General features: G+C 35.6%; 1 protein-coding gene across 11 annotated transcripts in view; it reads left to right on the plus strand.

Annotated features, from left to right (window-relative positions):
• LOC122829151 (teneurin-3-like) overlaps window positions 1-18,489 on the plus strand; it is a 314,256-nt gene that overhangs the window by 177,882 nt on the left and 117,885 nt on the right. For all 11 annotated transcript variants that reach the window (XM_044113478.1, XM_044113472.1, XM_044113474.1 and 8 more), the window contains 2 exons: window positions 394-661; window positions 17,699-17,872. In XM_044113478.1, the coding sequence (XP_043969413.1) occupies window positions 394-661; window positions 17,699-17,872 (442 nt within the window). The remainder of the gene's footprint in view (window positions 1-393; window positions 662-17,698; window positions 17,873-18,489) is intronic.

Raw genomic sequence — 18,489 nt, forward strand, 5'->3', positions numbered from 1 at the left:
GTTAATTTTGTACTAATCAGCGCAAACTGTATGAAGTAGTTACATGCACTGTAAAAAACAAACGTGTCTAATTTACAGTAAAATACTGGCAGCTGTGGTTGACTGAATTTTACCATATAAATGCGAATTTTATCGTATTAAATATGTTTGTGAATTATTAAATAATTTAGTTTTAATAAAGTTTTATTCCATTGTGAGGCCCAATTTTATCACAGTATTAAACACTGTAGCATTATAATCATTTCTCTCTTTCTTTTATTTACTTATTGCTGTTTTGGCTTATTGATTCCATTTGAAATTCTCCTACATATTTGATGTTAGGCTGCTGATTGTGAAGTTGATTAACTAAATAGTAGCGACTCCTCAAAAACTTCTCTGTATTCCTGTTAACAGAACAACCATCAAACCACCATGGCTCCACCTTGCCTCCCGTGCCACCGCCTCACCGCCAGCAGCCCTCAGTAACGGCTCTAAACCAAGCCTTGAGCTCAACGCACCACGCTGGCCAGAACCTAAACTCCTCACGCCAACTAACCCCTCCTTCTGGAAGCCCGGCTCCCGTGGCCGGCCAATCACCAGCCGAGCTGCAGACCACGCCCCCCGAGAGCGTCCCGCTGCAAGACAGCTGGGTGCTGGGTAGCAATGTGCCTCTGGAAACAAGGTAATAACACTCAGTCAAACACCGTTTTTATGCCGATCTGTTGATGGAGGTGAGCGTGTGATTGGATGCAGAACTGTGTAGTAACTAGTTACATTTACTATAATAACTTTTTTTTAAATTATTTTTAGGAGTATTTTTACTTTTACTTGAGTATTTTCTTTACGACGTAACTCTTCTCTTATTCACTATGCTTATCACTGAATGAAAACAACAAGGACATACGCTTGCAACTTTTTTTAGTGTCATAAGTTTTGTTATTGAAAGAATCTGATTTAGAAAATTTTCTTTTGCCTGATTTTATTTTCTTTACTTATGTGAATTATGGTAATTTTGGTCCTTTAAATACCAAAATTTCCACTAAACTTTATTGCTTGGTCCATCTCATGATGTGATTTTCAAATATTAAATGATTAATAATTTGATCAAAGTAGACTTTTTACCAAATACTTTTTTACTCTTACTTAAGTAACTTCCTTTTGCAGATGTAGATTTAAAACCATACTAATTCCAACAAAATGTTTCTGATTAAAATGAGAGATGCATCTCTTAAGTGAACTTTACAGATGCCTCCTTCATTTTAATAAAATAATGCAAAATGAGTCTGGAAAATGAGTTTTTCATTTGCATTTTAGTTAACAAAATGGCATGATGAGAAATACTCTCCTTATTAATCAGTGGAAAAATATCAAAAATCTTCATTGATAGTACAGCAATGAAACTTCTTCTATAATTGCTGTGAGAACTTCAGCATGTTTCTACCTTTTATATCCAGTTTATTTTTGATTTTGAGCTCCAAGTCTTTGAGGTTTGAATGCCTCCTATCCATCGCCCTAATCTTTAACTTCCTCCACATTTTCTCAATAAGATTCATGCTGGGACTCCAGAATGTGAATATTATTTCCAGTCCTAAGAAACAACTTGGCCAACTTTTGACATAACATGAGCTGTGTTTGTTTTTCTTACATTTCTTTCTTGTTAATGTGTCTGGATTACTTTTATTGCAAAATGTAAAGTGTTTTTTATTTTTTTTTATCCAATTGTTAAACGACCGTCACTTGGGAGATGTGGCAGAAAACCAGACAGAATGAATATTTAGCTTTGGCTGTGGAGATCTTTGCCTGAGGGGGGAAAATTTAAATTAAATTTGACGTAATTTAAAACAAATATCCTGTACTGATATGATTACCCAACCTCTTCCATAATGTAAGAAACAGCCACCAGCTCTTCTCCATAGATTAGACTGGCTGTGAACGTGGAAAAGTCATCAGATTTTACTCTAGTGTAGTGTATGTAAGTACAGAATTTGTATATAATATGTAAACAAGCATTAAATGCTGCCTGTTTGCAGTTAGCAGTAACAGAATGTTATTCAGGTGGTTCAGTTATGCGTCTTATTGTACTGCTTGTATTTATTCATTATTTATTATTTGAAAAATAAATTTATGATGCAATGCTCTGCAAGAAATATTAATCTTCATCAATTCCCTGTGGTGTTGTCTATCAAAGAATAATTCCTAGACATTATTGTCAAATGCAAAAATTATATTACTTTCATATTTGGGTGAGTCTAATATCTTTGGTACATTTTGACCCAGCTGGATTCTGGGGTTTACTGGCATGTAATCTTAAAGGCTCCTCATCAATAAGCAGCTTAATTATGCTCTGAAGTATCACTTAATATCCCTTTTGCTTGTGTTTAAATTTGACAAGAAGACACTGTACTTCAGGTAAATACTGCTCCAACTGCATTTGATCCAATTCTATATGAGAATTGATCATCGGTGACTCAAGGTTGTCCCACATTTTTGGACATTTTTGGATTTTTTGGATTCCATTGTATGAGTATCACCTCTCTGCAGTACACACATGCACCACTGCTACATAACTTAAGCAAGTGCAACTGAAATAATAAGATTGCTTCTGCAGTCGCAATGATATTCCATCTGCACTGACAGAGTTTGTGGTTCCCCTTGGCTTTCTGACGGCAGACTGATCTGTTTTCTGATTAATGCAGCTCATGATTTGACCACATGAGTTCCCTCACTGAAACATTCGACTTTGTTCCCCAGATGGGCAACTGATCTTTAAAAATTAAGCAACTAATTAATTGACACCCTTCATCCCAATGTACAGACTCTATGACATGGAGATGCACCAGGATGGGCTTGACAGGTCTTGACGTATCACAGTATGTGTTTCATTTATCACAATATTCAGAAATATTGTAATAACAAAAGCATTTGAGATTAACACAAATTTACAATATAATTAATTACGGTTATTATTTTTGTTGGTAGGAAGTGCCTTATTGTACAAATTTAATAAGTGTCTTTTTTAAAATGTTGAAGTAGGTAACTTTATTAAAAAATTACATGTTTTTTAAAACTGTCATCAAACTGACATAGTGGTCATTATAATATGAGACAAATAATCTGAAAAAAATTAGCTCTTCTGCCTCCTCTATCTGTCATCTACAAAATTACACCACTTTATCAGAGCCAATCAGTGCGAAAGGTTGGAGTGGTCCGAGTTCTGTCAATCACCCTTGTGTATGTGTTTCTCACACTCTTCCACTTTCTCTCTGCTACTCTACAACAGAGCCTGGTGCAGGCTAGCTAGCATAGCCACCAATGCCAGCGGATAAACATTTTTCCTGTAACTGTAAGTTGTCTCTCCATCCTTAGCGCAGCTGCAGCAGCGCGTACACTGGCTATTTCTCTGAATATTACTTTTATCAATCCTATACCAAACTTTGAAAAGGGCCAATAAAAACAAAGTGTCAGAACAATGTTTTTCTATTTCAAACAGCATTCTAAAAGATCAACCTGTGTCGCATACCAGCAGTATGATAAACACTACATACATTAGCCTTTGGGGGGCGCTCTCTTGGGACTGCCCCCACCCCTTTGGAGGTGCCAGTTGGGCAGCTGCCCCCAAGGGGACCCGTATCCCCCCGAACATATGCAACACTGCTCTGCTCTGCTATGTCTGGCCTGCACCACAGCTTTAATACACTATGGACCCTCAGGGCTTTGCCGTCCAGCTTTTCTTATAATCATAATGACACAAGATCTGAGCATGAGTAAGACTGAAAAAAGCAAAACTGGAGCTTAACCCAGACTGTTTGGTCTGAAACTGTATCACCATGGTAACTAAAGACAGCTCTTGAGTCGTTGGAGTGCCTGTGCCATGCTGAAAATAAGCCTGATCAGAGCAGGTGCTGTAGTCGCATTATCAGCAGTGGGTTTTAAAAAGAATTACGTATATGAAATTATTTGAAAAGCAAGTTCTACTATGGATACACATTTACAACATTGCCCAAATATGTTAGTGGTTTGATTCTTCAAAATCATTCAGTAAAAGAATAAAATTTTAAGGCAGTTGCAAGCCTAAATATTCAGTTTCAACAATTTCAGTGTTTATGAAGACAACATTGGAGTTTATTGATCTAGTGAAACTGTGTTGTTTATCGATTCCACTTCAAGTTGGAGATTACATTTTTTCAATGCGACAGACATAAGTACCAAGAAGAGACAAAGGGAGCCAAAATAAGTCGGTGTCAAATAAATTTATTAGGTTTGGCCCATGAAAGGGGGATTAAAGCTGTAATGTAACAAGAGAGTGTTAATGTTCTCATTAGAGGTGATAATTCACACAGACTATATCCAAGACAAATACTCGTGGCTTAGACAGCCACACCTGTTGGGACACAAATGGTCACTGGATCATGCAGACGTAGATGTCAGTCAAGCATGCTGATATATATATAGACTACATACATTTTATAACGAAGTAGGAAAAGTTGTTTTTCATATCTGATACTGCATTAGGAAAGTGAAATCTGCATTCTATCAATTCAGATTCATTAAAGTAAGTTTTAAGAAGAAGTTTTAATGAGTAAAACATCAGGTCAGAGAGTTAAGAGTTGGAAGCAGATCTTTCGCTCCAGTAGAGAGATTTCTTGAGTCTGTTGCAAACTCTCCATCTGCCTTTAGTTTTGTCTTAAATTCCATCATACCAAACTGCACCCACCCTTGCCTTTCCGCTCAGTGAAAAAGAGCCATTAGCTCACTTTATTAAGGAGACACATGGCAAAAAATAAAAAATCCACATTGCCACAAATTTCCATGATAAGTTTAACGCCAAACATTCCAAGTTTTTGAAAAGAACCTAACTGGTCTGAATATAGATTCTGTCAGAGGTAAAATAACTTTATTAGTAAACTTCTATACCTCCTTACCTAAACAATAGTTTCTTCAACACTGCATAATAAACAGATACATGAAAATTGATGAAAATTTGCTGTCACAGATCCATCTTTTCTTCATTCTGTCGAAAAATATAATGAACATCTGTGTTATGTTCATTATATTTTTTGTGTGTGCAACTTTTAGTCGTTTTGTATTTCTAATTATCTTCATTTGCTAAATAAAGCTGTGACTGCAGTTTAAAGATAAATAAACATCACTCGTCAAAGTAAACTAGCTATTAATTTAAAATATATCAAAACTGGTACTAATATTATAGTATTAATAATTTTGTATCTTGTGTTTTCATAAAAATAGCTGTGTGAAAAGGTTAGGCGTATAAGAATTCATCAGAAATAAAGTAATCTCAATAAATTTAAAGATTTTTCAAGGAAGTGGCTGCAATCTTTGGGAAATAAAAGAAATTGATAAAGTTTTATTTCACTTAAGCAGAAATAAAGAAACTCCATTTCCACATTCCCTTTGTCTTTTTCCTCTTTTATAATGTCAAAACACATAAAATAATTGTAACAATTATTTATCATGTTACTATTTTTTCATTGAACGTGTTGTTTATTAGTTTTCAAAGTAAAGACGCAAACCAGTAGGGACTGTTATGGAAGTAAATATGTGCCATCAGAATTTGAATAAAAAATACCACTGAAATTTGAATGTTGTATATTAATGCTTACTTTTTCAGTATTAAAATAAATTCAGAATATATTTTTAACCTAAAAAAAATTTCAATGTCATTATTTTTGCAGTAAAAAAAAATTCGGTGTAAATTTTTTACATGGTTGCAATTTTCAGTTATTAAAAAATTCACATTCCTATTTCAAAGTGATCAAATTTTCAATATACATATTTTTCACAGTTTAAATTTTCAGTGTTAAAAATTCAGCATATAAAAATTCAACTTTTCAAAATTCGTTGTGCTCAAATTCTCGTCTCAAATTCACCGTCTAAAAATTCGCTGTCTCAAATTCAGCGTCTAAAAATTCGCTGTAAAAATGGCCAAGGTTACTTCAGGTCACAGACATTAGCAATGGATGTCCGATTCCAACATCCACATAATCACGTGACACAACCGTCATATTGAAGAAATACCAGCATCACCCAGGCTGGCGACCATGGAGGCGAACGCAAACCCAACGGTGAGTTTAATGCTTTCATATTTCTATAGTATATTTTATTTTGTGCATGAAGTTTGATACATTATCTTAAAGCCTGATTTAAAACACGGGTTGGGCCGTTGTTAATCTTACACCGTGTAGTGCCGGCATATTACATCTTGCTACCTCCTAGCACCCCAGCCCCTCCCGCTGTCCCGTCCAATTTCCCCAGTTTTATTTCAAAAAGAAATACCACTTGGGTCAAGTCTAGAATCTTTAAAGAGAACTGATGGGTGGCGACATTCTGGGTTGTTTGTATGTTGTCTTAGGTGAGACTGAGACAGGCAGTGTTTTTTCAGTCTCCTGAAAAATTAAAGTCGTAATTTTTCAGGAGATGCTACCGCTAATATGGCTGCCTTGTGTGCTTCAAAGAGGGGCTGTGAACACTTTCCGACATTAATTATAACCACAACCCCATTCTGATCAGCTACCGTATTGTTCAGGTGACTTCATTACAACATCATCCAAAATACTGCTTCTCTTATCTGACAATTGTTGATATACAATATTAATTTACATTCTTTTTACTTTGCCTAAAACCTCGTTCTGTTACCTAGCAACACTATAAACAACCGCCTTTGTTTTTTCAGTTGATTTTAACTAATTTTCAAGAAAATATATGCTTGTAAGTACATCTGTTAACTTATTTTAGATTAAATATCATAATTTAATTTAGATTACTGTGACTTCTCAATGCTGACCTACTGATGTCAAAATACTTTTTTATTTTACTGGCAATTTTTTTAATGTTTTTTTTCTTTTTTCAAGGAACTTTTGCTGAATCATATTTTTGATAGACTCCGTGATCGTTTGGAGCAGGAAGAAGCAGTTTTATATCTGGGAAGAGTGTGCACAATCAAAGGTTTGTACAAATGACAAGTTTCAATATGTGATGCTTTTGAATGTCTATAGTAACATTAGCTTTGTGTGGTCTTCAATATGATGAGATTTGAAGGGCAGTTTTTAATCGTTTATTACTCCATAATTGAAGGACTGAGCGACTGTGGAGAGATCTGTGGACGGCTGTAACGTGCATCTATTATGACGTGCTACACTACCTTAAAGAAGAGGGATACCTGGACATTTCAAATGAAGCACTCCTCTTCTGTTGCCATTATGTCTTCCTGCCATGTCTGCAGGATGATCTGGATACTTTCTGCAGTGGCTGGGACAATCACCCACTTCGAACTGAAGCAACATGACTCCTAACCTGCTCTGGGTTCTTGGTCGTACACATCATCCAATTCCTGAACCCCACGGTGCCTTGACAGAGGTTATAAAGATTATAACGGAGGCTCAGATGTATTTGCTGAACATTTTATGTTCAGATTTTTATTTAATAACAATAGCTGAATAACGGCAAACGGCTGTTTGTAAAACAAGCAACCAAAATCACCAGAAGGCAATCATGTTTTAACAAGATAACTATCACATTTTAATAAGATACATATGACGTGATAGCGCTCAATTTTTTTCCTGTGACAGCAATACGCTTCCGTGCAGTTTAAAAATTCACCATTTATGAAATGTAAAGCAAAATGCTGATCATGTTACCACAGAGGTGAATTTTAGTGCTTTTATGGTAGACATGTCAGAGAACAAAAATGTTCTAAATTTGTAATTTGTTTTTTTTCTTTACTCAAAAGGAACCCATTAGGTACATTTGTACATTTTTGTATTGCTTTACATTACTTCAATTATAAGAATCAGAAAAAGTTTTGTCTTATGTTGTTTATTTTCTAATACCTAAAGCATATATGAACTCATCTAAGTACATTCAATAAAATTTTGCATAAAAAAACAATTTCAGTTTCATATTTAAAACTGCCTGTACAAACAGTACTGACTCAGAGAAATGAAATATCTACTCTGAACATTGTGTTATTCTAGTTCCTCTAGTTTTGAATTTGACAAAACTAGAGAAATTAGAGTAACAGCAATGTTGTCGCTCTAATGAGTAATACATATGATCACATTTAAACATATGTATCGAACTTGTGATCTGACAAAATCAGAAAATTGAATTGATTCTACATTTCAACAAAACTGTTTTGTTTTAACAAACTGATTCACAAACAAAGAACTGCTACAGCTTAAATGTAGATTGTTTTTTATTTATTTTATTTTTTTAACAGGTCAATCACTCAAAGCAAGCCAAAGCCAGACTGCGTAGAGGAAATGCATGCTACAAAATCCTCACTGAAAGAGTTGTAATTCCAGTAGTGACAAGGAATTCTTAGTGTTTTGTAGCATGTGGTGTAGTTTCCACGAACAATCTCCACAGACAGACTTGCTGGCAGATTTTCCCATCCAGTCCAGAATTTCATCATGTCTCCTCTTCCTCCACTCCGTGGTCTTTCAGTTAGTAAATTAAGTAAGTGGCTTGCAGATTCAACAATAGCATCCTGACTACCCTGTAGTCACAAAATATATAAAAGACAAAGTAGCAGTTGAAAAAGGATTAGTTAAAAAGAAATTTACACTTCATGAGAATGATCACTTTTACTCAGGAAAGCTCTGTGCTGTAGGGTTCCCACCTTTCAGAAATTAAAATAAGGATCTAGCAGATGGAAAGTGTCATTCTATTTCACTAGAGAAACTAAAACTGCAGTACCATAAGTTTTAAAGAATAAAGAGACAGTATAATTTCTTCAGTTTCCCTCTTAATTTTTTTTACATTTGCTAGCATTCATCCTCACTGACACTGTTCAGCCTGGCATGTGTGTCTTCCCTCTGTATCTTTGCTAGGACATGGTAGAGTATCGGTTGAGGACGCGTTTTAAAAAGGCGCAGGTTGAGAGCGGCTCACCACGACTGCTAACCCTCTTTTGCACCCTAGTGTTTCTAGGCAACCGTGACATCATCAATGGTCCAGCGTTCTGGGGTCCTTACTAGCTCCCGCCACATTAGCTGAGCTTAACATGTCTTGTGTTTTATTTTTGTAATTATTGTTACACTAAATGTTTATATGCATGTGATAGGCGTTACTGTCGGACATACAGAAATACCGAACAAATCGGCCTCTCGTTACGGGCGATTCCAGTATTTTACTGAAAGGGATGGCAATCCTACTGTGCTCTTCTCTCATTAAAATTATAGAAACTATATAAAACACAAATAAATCTACAATTTGTAAGATTAACAACGGCCCAACCCGTGTTTTAAATCAGGCTTTAAGATAATGTATCAAACTTCATGCACAAAATAAAATATACTATAGAAATATGAAAGCATTAAACTCACCGTTGGGTTTGCGTTCGCCTCCATGGTCGCCAGCCTGGGTGATGCTGGTATTTCTTCAATATGACGGTTGTGTCACGTGATTATGTGGATGTTGGAATCGGACATCCATTGCTAATGTCTGTGACCTGAAGTAACCTTGGCCATTTTTACAGCGAATTTTTAGACGCTGAATTTGAGACAGCGAATTTTTAGACGGTGAATTTGAGACCGAATTTGAGCACAACGAATTTTGAAAAGATGAAATTATTATATGCTGAATTTTTTAACACTGAAAATTTAAACTGTGAAAAATATGTATATTGAAAATTTGATCACTTTGAAATAGGAATGTGAATTTTTTTAATAACTGAAAATTGCAACCATGTAAAAAAATTTACACCGAATTTTTTTTTACTGCAAAAATAATGACATTGAATTTTTTTTTAGGTTAAAAATATATTCTGAATTTATTTTAATACTGAAAAAGTAAGCACTAATATACAACATTCAAATTTCAGAGGTATTTTTTATTCAAATTCTGACGGCACATATTTACTTCCATAGACTGTGCTTTCCTAATAAACCAAAAACAGTTGCTGGCACAGGCTTGCCTTGAGAATGCCTGCAGCAGGAAGTTTGATTCCAGCCTCCTCCTGGCATATGTTGACATGCGTTTGGGCAAGCCACTAAATCTCACATTGCCTAACAATTTCCATATTGGTTTATGAAGGCTTGTCCATTTGTGTATGTGTGTTTTTTTTTAAAGCATCTCTAGTACAAAGTACTTTCAGTGATAGATTTGAGTAAAGGCGTTATGTAAATTCAGTCCATTTAGCATTAGTTCTGCTTGTAAAAAGGTGCCTCCTCTTTGAGAGATCGCTGATATATATGAATCACACACAGCAGGTCATGTAGCGATGTATGGATGCTAATGCTCTTTGAAGTATTCTGCTGCTTGTAAAGCTCACAAAGTAAAGCCAAGATTTTAAAGTGGACTCTGAGGTTAATTGGATGCCTGTTCAACTGAAATAACAACAGTGTGACATATGACTAATTAGAGGAGTTTGTCAGGAGCCTTGCAGGAATCCTCTGAACAATATGATGAGAATCCAAAGAGGCTTTGTTCACTGAACAATGAATTTGAATTTTTTAAAGTCAAGGAATAAAAGCCTGAATAACATTTTTCAACTTAACACAATAGAACTTAACTTGGCAAACTTTCATTGTGATAGGAAACAGTGGGGATCTACAATTTTGGCATGAAACTACAGAGTGAAAGCTGAGTCAAAGGTTATACTGAGGTCCTTTCACTAAAGCAGTCAAATGCAAAATCTCATTTTTCCTTTTCTTTAATTGGTGAATGTTGTTAGCCATTCCAATCCTTAGTGAAATCTAAGCACCTGTGTAACATATTTAACTTTAAGCTTAGGGCTTAAAACTAATATGGGAATGGATATCACCCAAGTAGTTAGAAAATGTTTTCAAATGACGAAGCATTGTACAACAGAAACAATGACAACCCCTCAACATTGGCACCTCAGTGCTACACAAACAATATATAGTGATCATGCATGTTAATATACAGTAGAACTGAAAATAATTCTGGGTTATAATCCCAGAATGATCGTTCAGTCACTGTCTCTTATTAAAACCTTTCCAAACACAGCTCTCTCTGCTCTGGTGTTAGGGAATCGAGGAGAGAGCGAACCTGTTGTCCAGCTAAACCAAGATGCTGAGACATAATGTGGAATGACATGATTTACCGTAAAGAACCTGGTACCTCTGCCTGCATAGCCAACGAGAATGCCTGCAGCAGGAAGTTTGATTCCAGCCTCCTCCTGGCATATGTTGACATGCGTTTGGGCAAGCCACTAAATCTCACATTGCCTAACAATTTCCATATTGGTTTATGAAGGCTTGTCCATTTGTGTATGTGTGTTTTTTTTTAAAGCATCTCTAGTACAAAGTACTTTCAGTGATAGATTTGAGTAAAGGCGTTATGTAAATTCAGTCCATTTAGCATTAGTTCTGCTTGTAAAAAGGTGCCTCCTCTTTGAGAGATCGCTGATATATATGAATCACACACAGCAGGTCATGTAGCGATGTATGGATGCTAATGCTCTTTGAAGTATTCTGCTGCTTGTAAAGCTCACAAAGTAAAGCCAAGATTTTAAAGTGGACTCTGAGGTTAATTGGACGCCTTTTCAACTGAAATAACAACAGTGTGACATATGACTAATTAGAGGAGTTTGTCAGGAGCCTTGCAGGAATCCTCTGAACAATATGATGAGAATCCAAAGAGGCTTTGTTCACTGAACAATGAATTTGAATTTTTTAAAGTCAAGGAATAAAAGCCTGAATAACATTTTTCAACTTAACACAATAGAACTTAACTTGGCAAACTTTCATTGTGATAGGAAACAGTGGGGATCTACAATTTTGGCATGAAACTACAGAGTGAAAGCTGAGTCAAAGGTTATACTGAGGTCCTTTCACTAAAGCAGTCAAATGCAAAATCTCATTTTTCCTTTTCTTTAATTGGTGAATGTTGTCAGCCATTCCAAACCTTAGTGAAATCTAAGCACCTGTGTAACATATTTAACTTTAAGCTTAGGGCTTAAAACTAATATGGGAATGGATATCACCCAAGTAGTTAGAAAATGTTTTCAAATGACGAAGCATTGTACAACAGAAACAATGACAACCCCTCAACATTGGCACCTCAGTGCTACACAAACAATATATAGTGATCATGCATGTTAATATACAGTAGAACTGAAAATAATTCTGGGTTATAATCCCAGAATGATCGTTCAGTCACTGTCTCTTATTAAAACCTTTCCAAACACAGCTCTCTCTGCTCTGGTGTTAGGGAATCGAGGAGAGAGCGAACCTGTTGTCCAGCTAAACCAAGATGCTGAGACATAATGTGGAATGACATGATTTACCGTAAAGAACCTGGTACCTCTGCCTGCATAGCCAACTGGGAATCTGGATGAAAAATCTTTTTCCTTTTAATTTTTAGTGATGTTTGGGTTAATAAGTACTAGAATAAAGAATGACTGACAATACATGTGTGGACAGGATTCTAAAGAAAGAGGGAGTTGATCACTTAATATCACAGGGTTGTTTAAGCCAGATACATTTCATCTCCAACCCAAGCAGCAGTTACAATCATTGGCTTCTCAGGGGAAACACAAACTGATTCAGTTTGGCTAACTACCACACACACATACATTATCATCATTATTCTAATCTGCCTTGTGTTGGTTCAGTTGTCATCCCTTTGTAAATAGCACTAATGGAATGTAAATGCAGATTCTCAACTTGTGCATTTGAAGGGCTGTTGTTATTAAAGGCCTATCAGATTAGTTCTGGTTAACAACATGCTTCACTCAGCTCAACAGACTGTGGTTCCAGTCATTTTACACTTGATTATCCCCACACTCTGTCTGATTATATACACTCGCATTTTCACAATCGGTCAAAAACAGGCTCTATACTCTGTGCTTTTTCTCGTGGTCCAACAACAGCGTCGGTCAGAAATAGATTGGCTGCATTTTTCCTATCGATTCAAAAAAATTTTAATTAAATGTTTCACCTTCTATTCACAGTTTTCTGGGTAGGAATGAAAATTGACAACATTCATAAGACTGTGAAGATTTAGAATCTTCTTTTTTTTTTTATCTCTCAATGTTATTTGACAAACTGAAATACAGGAATAGGGTACAAATATTCAGGAGCAATTATTTCTTTCTTTTAGGACATTTTTTTACTCTATCTTTTAATTTATTTTCTCTTATGTTCTTTCAGGCCGGCTTTTGAACAATCTGCAACCAACTCAGTCTGTTGGCAGTAGGACTGGCCAGTATATGTTGATTAAATATTTATTGCTTATAGCATCATAACCTGCATAGACTTGTTAAGTTATTGCTTCATGTTATTTGGGAACTTTTAAGGCTCATGGTTTTAGTGTCATTCTCAAGTTAATGTGAAATATTTTAAACATACATTATTATACATTGTGAGAAGACTATAATGAAAATAAACCATCAGTTGTGAAAGGGGCTAAATATCCATGATTTTTCTTCTTTGTCCCACAACATGAGCTGCTTTCTCTGCTATGCCTATGACTTTATTCGAAAAGACTTCGTACTCTCACTAAAGTATATTTTCAGAGACATGCTTATACATTATCCATTTTCTCTTCAATAAGCTTAAAGCTTTCCACACAATGAGCAAATAAGGTAGAACAATTTGTCAATCTGTAAGGGTTGCAGGTTCTCTACAGAGAGCTCTGCCCTCGCTTTGTGTTTCTTCTTGTGTGCCCTGCCTCCTCCACTCTGATATAATTTATTTATTGTTTTTTTTAACTGTCACAACTTCCAAGCCCTCTTCACACACAGCTGGTGGACTATTATGAAAGTTTGCATAATTTATAAAAAAGCAAAAAGCTTTTGCTTTGAACTATAGAGTTTGGGTAATTTACAAAGTTTGGTCACGACTAAAGTCATGAGTTATTTTATCCAGATATGAAATAAGCAGGCTGATGTAAGACTCTTTGCTTAAACAGGTGGTAAGTGTTACTGTAGGAAGAAGAGTTGAATAGAAAGTAAATTAAATGGGAATAATTTTAGCTTTGTATGATAACTTTTTATCTTTATATATAGTGAAAACAGTAAACAACTATTTATTGATGCGTACTTTAATTACTTCTGTATTATCTCACAGCCCTCGGCTGAGCTTTACTGTAGTTAAAAATGTTCATGCTGTTTTTCAGCTGCAGTTCATCATGGAAATTGAACTAGATGGGACAGGAAAATTTACATACCACTTTCACCACAGCACAACTTTGCCCTGATGTGAAACTAATGTATAGCTAATTATGTCAAATCAATTTACTGTTATGGGAACCTTGCAGAGTTTATTGTTGGAATGTGACATCATAGGTTAACAGACCACTTGTAGTGTAGAGTATTCCTCTCACTCTCCCTTCCACCTGACTGTCTTCTGTTCTCTTGTTTGTGTAGGTTTCATCTCTGACTTTAGTATATTCCCTTTAAATAAGAAACAATTTCTACTCATGAATATGAGACTCAGTGTAAACTCATTTTCTTTGGTTGCAAATGTTTTCAAAAACAAATGAGATTCTTCTTTCTGTGTTTTCAGTTAAGCATGACAAATTTCTCTGTGGCCTTGTTAACATGAGAAGAAACAGCTGAAAATCATTGTCATTTTACTGCATTTCATCATACTCAACTTTCCAAGCATAGCAAACCATAAGCTATCGCATGTCGGCATATGTGCCTCCTCAGACACCCTGGTTAGGCAGGGTTTTTTTTTTTTTTTTTGTTAATCGGTGTGTGTTACTTTTGCAGCTGTGTTTTCATACATCATTGTGGTTTATTGGCTTCAAGATTTTCCAGATTTCAAGCCAATGGTAATTAGAGCTTTATGACGGAAAGATATAGAAGTGATGTTTAGAGAAGACATAAAAAAAAAAAAAGATTTAAAACATATCAACGCTGACAGATTGTATTAGTTTTAGTGTGTTTTTGTGATGATTGTTTACCTGTTCCAAAGTTGTAATTAACAGAAAGTATTTGGGCAGGGCCTGACTCACAGCAGGGACATTGTTGTTAGCAGCACTAACTAGCAGATAGGGGGAAGCGGAGCTGAAGGCCCCTAGGAGCAGTAAAGGGAACCACTTAGCATTATAAAACATTCACAGCAGTCCAGCTGCACTCTTGGGTTTTCTGTGACCCATATCTGGTGATTAACACATTAAGTCCACGCTTATTATGCCGTTGATCATTTCTCCAAAAACTTGCATCACATAAATTGTAATCGGAAAAAAGCATTTCCTTTTAGCTTAGTAATAAAAAAAAAGATTCCATTCTCAGCATTCAGAGCTGTTCCATGTGAAATGTGAACTTGTTTGTCTTTCATTTTCTTGGCTGATGAAAATGTCTGCTTGTTTAAATGGATAATGAAATTTTCTTATATTGTCACACTTTCATTATTGCAACATGAAGAAAATTAAATATCAGTCAGAGGTTTAGCTCTCCACATCATGTGAAATATAAACCTTGATGAAGTGGCTTGCTATTTGATCAATGAACAAAGTACATCTTATGCCTTTGATTAAATACTTAAAAATTGCTGGAGGTTCAAAACAGACAGTTGTATTCACTCACTCCCCTTCTATATCTTGGATTCTTGTTTTTCCCATCCCCTTTTTGTTCTCTCAGTCTTCACATCTTGCCTAGTGGCAGGTATTAATTGAGGGACCCTTGTTATAATAGGTTCTAATTGTTAATCACACAGCCTTGTTAGAGAGCACTCTAATTGTAATTATAGAGGCTCGTTAGCCAGGGTCCTGTCATTAATTAGACATTGTGACCTCGGTAATTTGCTGGAGGCATACATGTATGTGCCAGTAATTTTCTCCAGCTGGGTAATGTCTGGCTTTCAGGAATGAAAAAAGCTGTTTGCCTTTCATCTTGAACCTAAAATGAATTTATTCTTTATATAATCTATTGTCCCGTTGGTGAGTTAGTTCAAAAATCTGGTTTAGTAAAATTAGAAATGACCTCCAAGCCAGATTGGACCTTTGACTCTTTCCTCAAGCTTTTATTTATTTAAGAGCCTAAACATTAGTTTTTAGTTGAACACAGTGACACTGATACACTCACAAGTCAAAATGTTATAATCTGGGTTTCCTTTTGCAAATATTTACTAGGGAATCTATTGATTTCTCACTGCACAAAACAAAATATGCAACAATAAATATGTGTATTCCACCTAACCTGCTCCAGTGGCAGCTGTCGGAAAATGTAGAGAAGGGAAAATAAACACATATTGACCTATTTGCTCTGAGTAGATAAGAAGAAAAACATTTATTTTTATCTGTGCAATTGCCTCTTGGATATCAAGATGAAGCTGACTTGTGTTTGTACTTTGCAAACTTTGACTTTTGCTAAAAGATTCAAATGAGCAAATGTCAAGAAAATCTTTCTAGGACAGCTAAACTTTATTTCAAGACTATAAAAGGTTCTTCAAATGATGTAAGATCTGAACACAAGAAAACTAAAATCAATATTAACTTAACTATGTTCAAGCTACAAGTCAGAAAACCCGGGATTGCTAACTTTTCATTGTGTTCACTGACCTGGCTCACTAGTATATAAAATAAACATTATAATAACTTGTTCTCCACAGTAGAAGATAATGTTTTGCCAAGTTCAGCTTTGAATAGCAGTATTATTTGTATATGTTAAATTCAAATTCAAAAATACTTTATTGTATTTTCCCAGAGGAAAATTAAATAACATAGAAAACCAGCAAAAAATCATTTTTTCAGCTTTTGTCCAAAGAGCAGCCTTGATGGTCATAAACATCTTCATGGCTGTGAACTCAGCAAGAATGAAGCTTGGGCACACTTTGACAAATTTAATTTCTGGACACAGCAACCTATTATTAGTCTTTTGTGTGTTTGTTAAATATGCACAACCATTAATTGTGCAAAGCACAATTTAGATGTCTACCAATTTTATGTTAAACGTAAATATAACCTAAAAATACAGTTTAGATTTTGTTAGGCATATTTTCCTCTTTTGAAAATTGATGAGGAAATTCTATATTTTTAACTGCATGTTGTCAGGATTAGTTGTAGCTTTTCAGTGCCATTAGGAACTTCATTCCATTCGTGGTATTTTATTTTGGAGCTGGGAGGGGTTGCTTGTTTGGAAACGTTACCAAAGGTTGTGGAAGTTATGGCCAGATCCTGTAATTTAAGTTATATTGGCAATAAAAACGATGTGTGCTTAGAGTGAGAATGAGCTGCTGAACATGGACATTTTAAGTAGGGGCACCAAATATAATTGAACCAAGACCTACTAACAGTCATCTTCCACAGTTTAGAATCTACCGAGTGAAGTTATGAAGCATTTGCTGCCTACGCCAAGAATTTCTTAAAAGGATTATATAAAAACATCCTGCTACATAGTGTCCAATTTGATCCTGGACTTTCATATTCTTTGACAAACCCACTTTTATTAAATTCTCAGTTTTGTCATATATTTTTTAGACTCTTGAGTCTAACTGCTAACTTGAGGCTATCATCAGCTCCACTAACACTTTTTGTTTTTTAGACTTTTTGGGTTTTTTTAACTTTCAGAGCCGTGTAGAAAAGTATGACGCATTCTCCACAGGAAACGACCTCATTGAAACTGAATTCCTTGTAGTTAAGAATAACAGTTGCATTGCCATAAGGTGGTGGTGCAAAATAATTAACTATGGAGGACAACAGTTTTCAGATTCTATTGTTTTCAGACACAAACGTCGATACAACTATTAACAACTAAAATCTAATTCTTTCTACCCTCTTCTTTCAGGCACTTTCTCTTTAAAACAGGTACAGGCACCACTCCTCTCTTCTCCACAGCCACTCCTGGTTACACCATGGCTACAGGCTCCGTTTACTCACCTCCCACCAGGCCCTTGCCAAGAAATACCCTGTCCCGTTCTGCCTTTAAGTTCAAGAAATCCTCCAAGTACTGTTCGTGGAGGTAAGATGAAATGTTAATTTGTTTCTTCTTGTTTTTTTACATCTCTCCAAGTTGTTCAGTTTATAAGAAAAAAGCCAGTTCAGTTCAGTTCAAATAAATCATCACCCTGGCCCGTCTTTCCAACATTCCTCAGAAATCTTTTTATGTTGCCGAATAAAGAGCAGCTCATGCACCCTGAGCTCGTGTCTCCCGTTCAGTCCTTCAGTCTTTTCATTGGCCCAAGTGGTTTTATGCACTCCTGGTTTTGCAGATTTGCAACATTGCATTTGTCTGACTATATTGGTAGCTGTGAATGCTTCATATTGGACTCTATTTCAACAGAAAAATGAATAAATAGTTGGGATAAACGTTTTCGTTTTGGCTCATAATTTGTTTCTTAGCCTAATGTCTGTTAAATGAAATACATTGAAATAAATTGAAGCACTGTTGGAACAAGGAACCCACTTTGGGTAATTTTACTTTTTCACTTTTGGTGAAAACAATATTGTCCAAGATACAAGAGATTAAGTCTGAAAATCTCTTGACTCTTGGACAATATTTTACCCCCTATCAGTAAAGAGAGGGTAAAGTAAATGACTAAGAATACATTTAGCCCCGTAAGGTCAGCGTTAGGTGGA

This window comes from Gambusia affinis, linkage group LG04 (assembly GCF_019740435.1).
Source record: "Gambusia affinis linkage group LG04, SWU_Gaff_1.0, whole genome shotgun sequence".
NCBI classification, from domain to species: Eukaryota; Metazoa; Chordata; class Actinopteri; order Cyprinodontiformes; family Poeciliidae; genus Gambusia; species Gambusia affinis.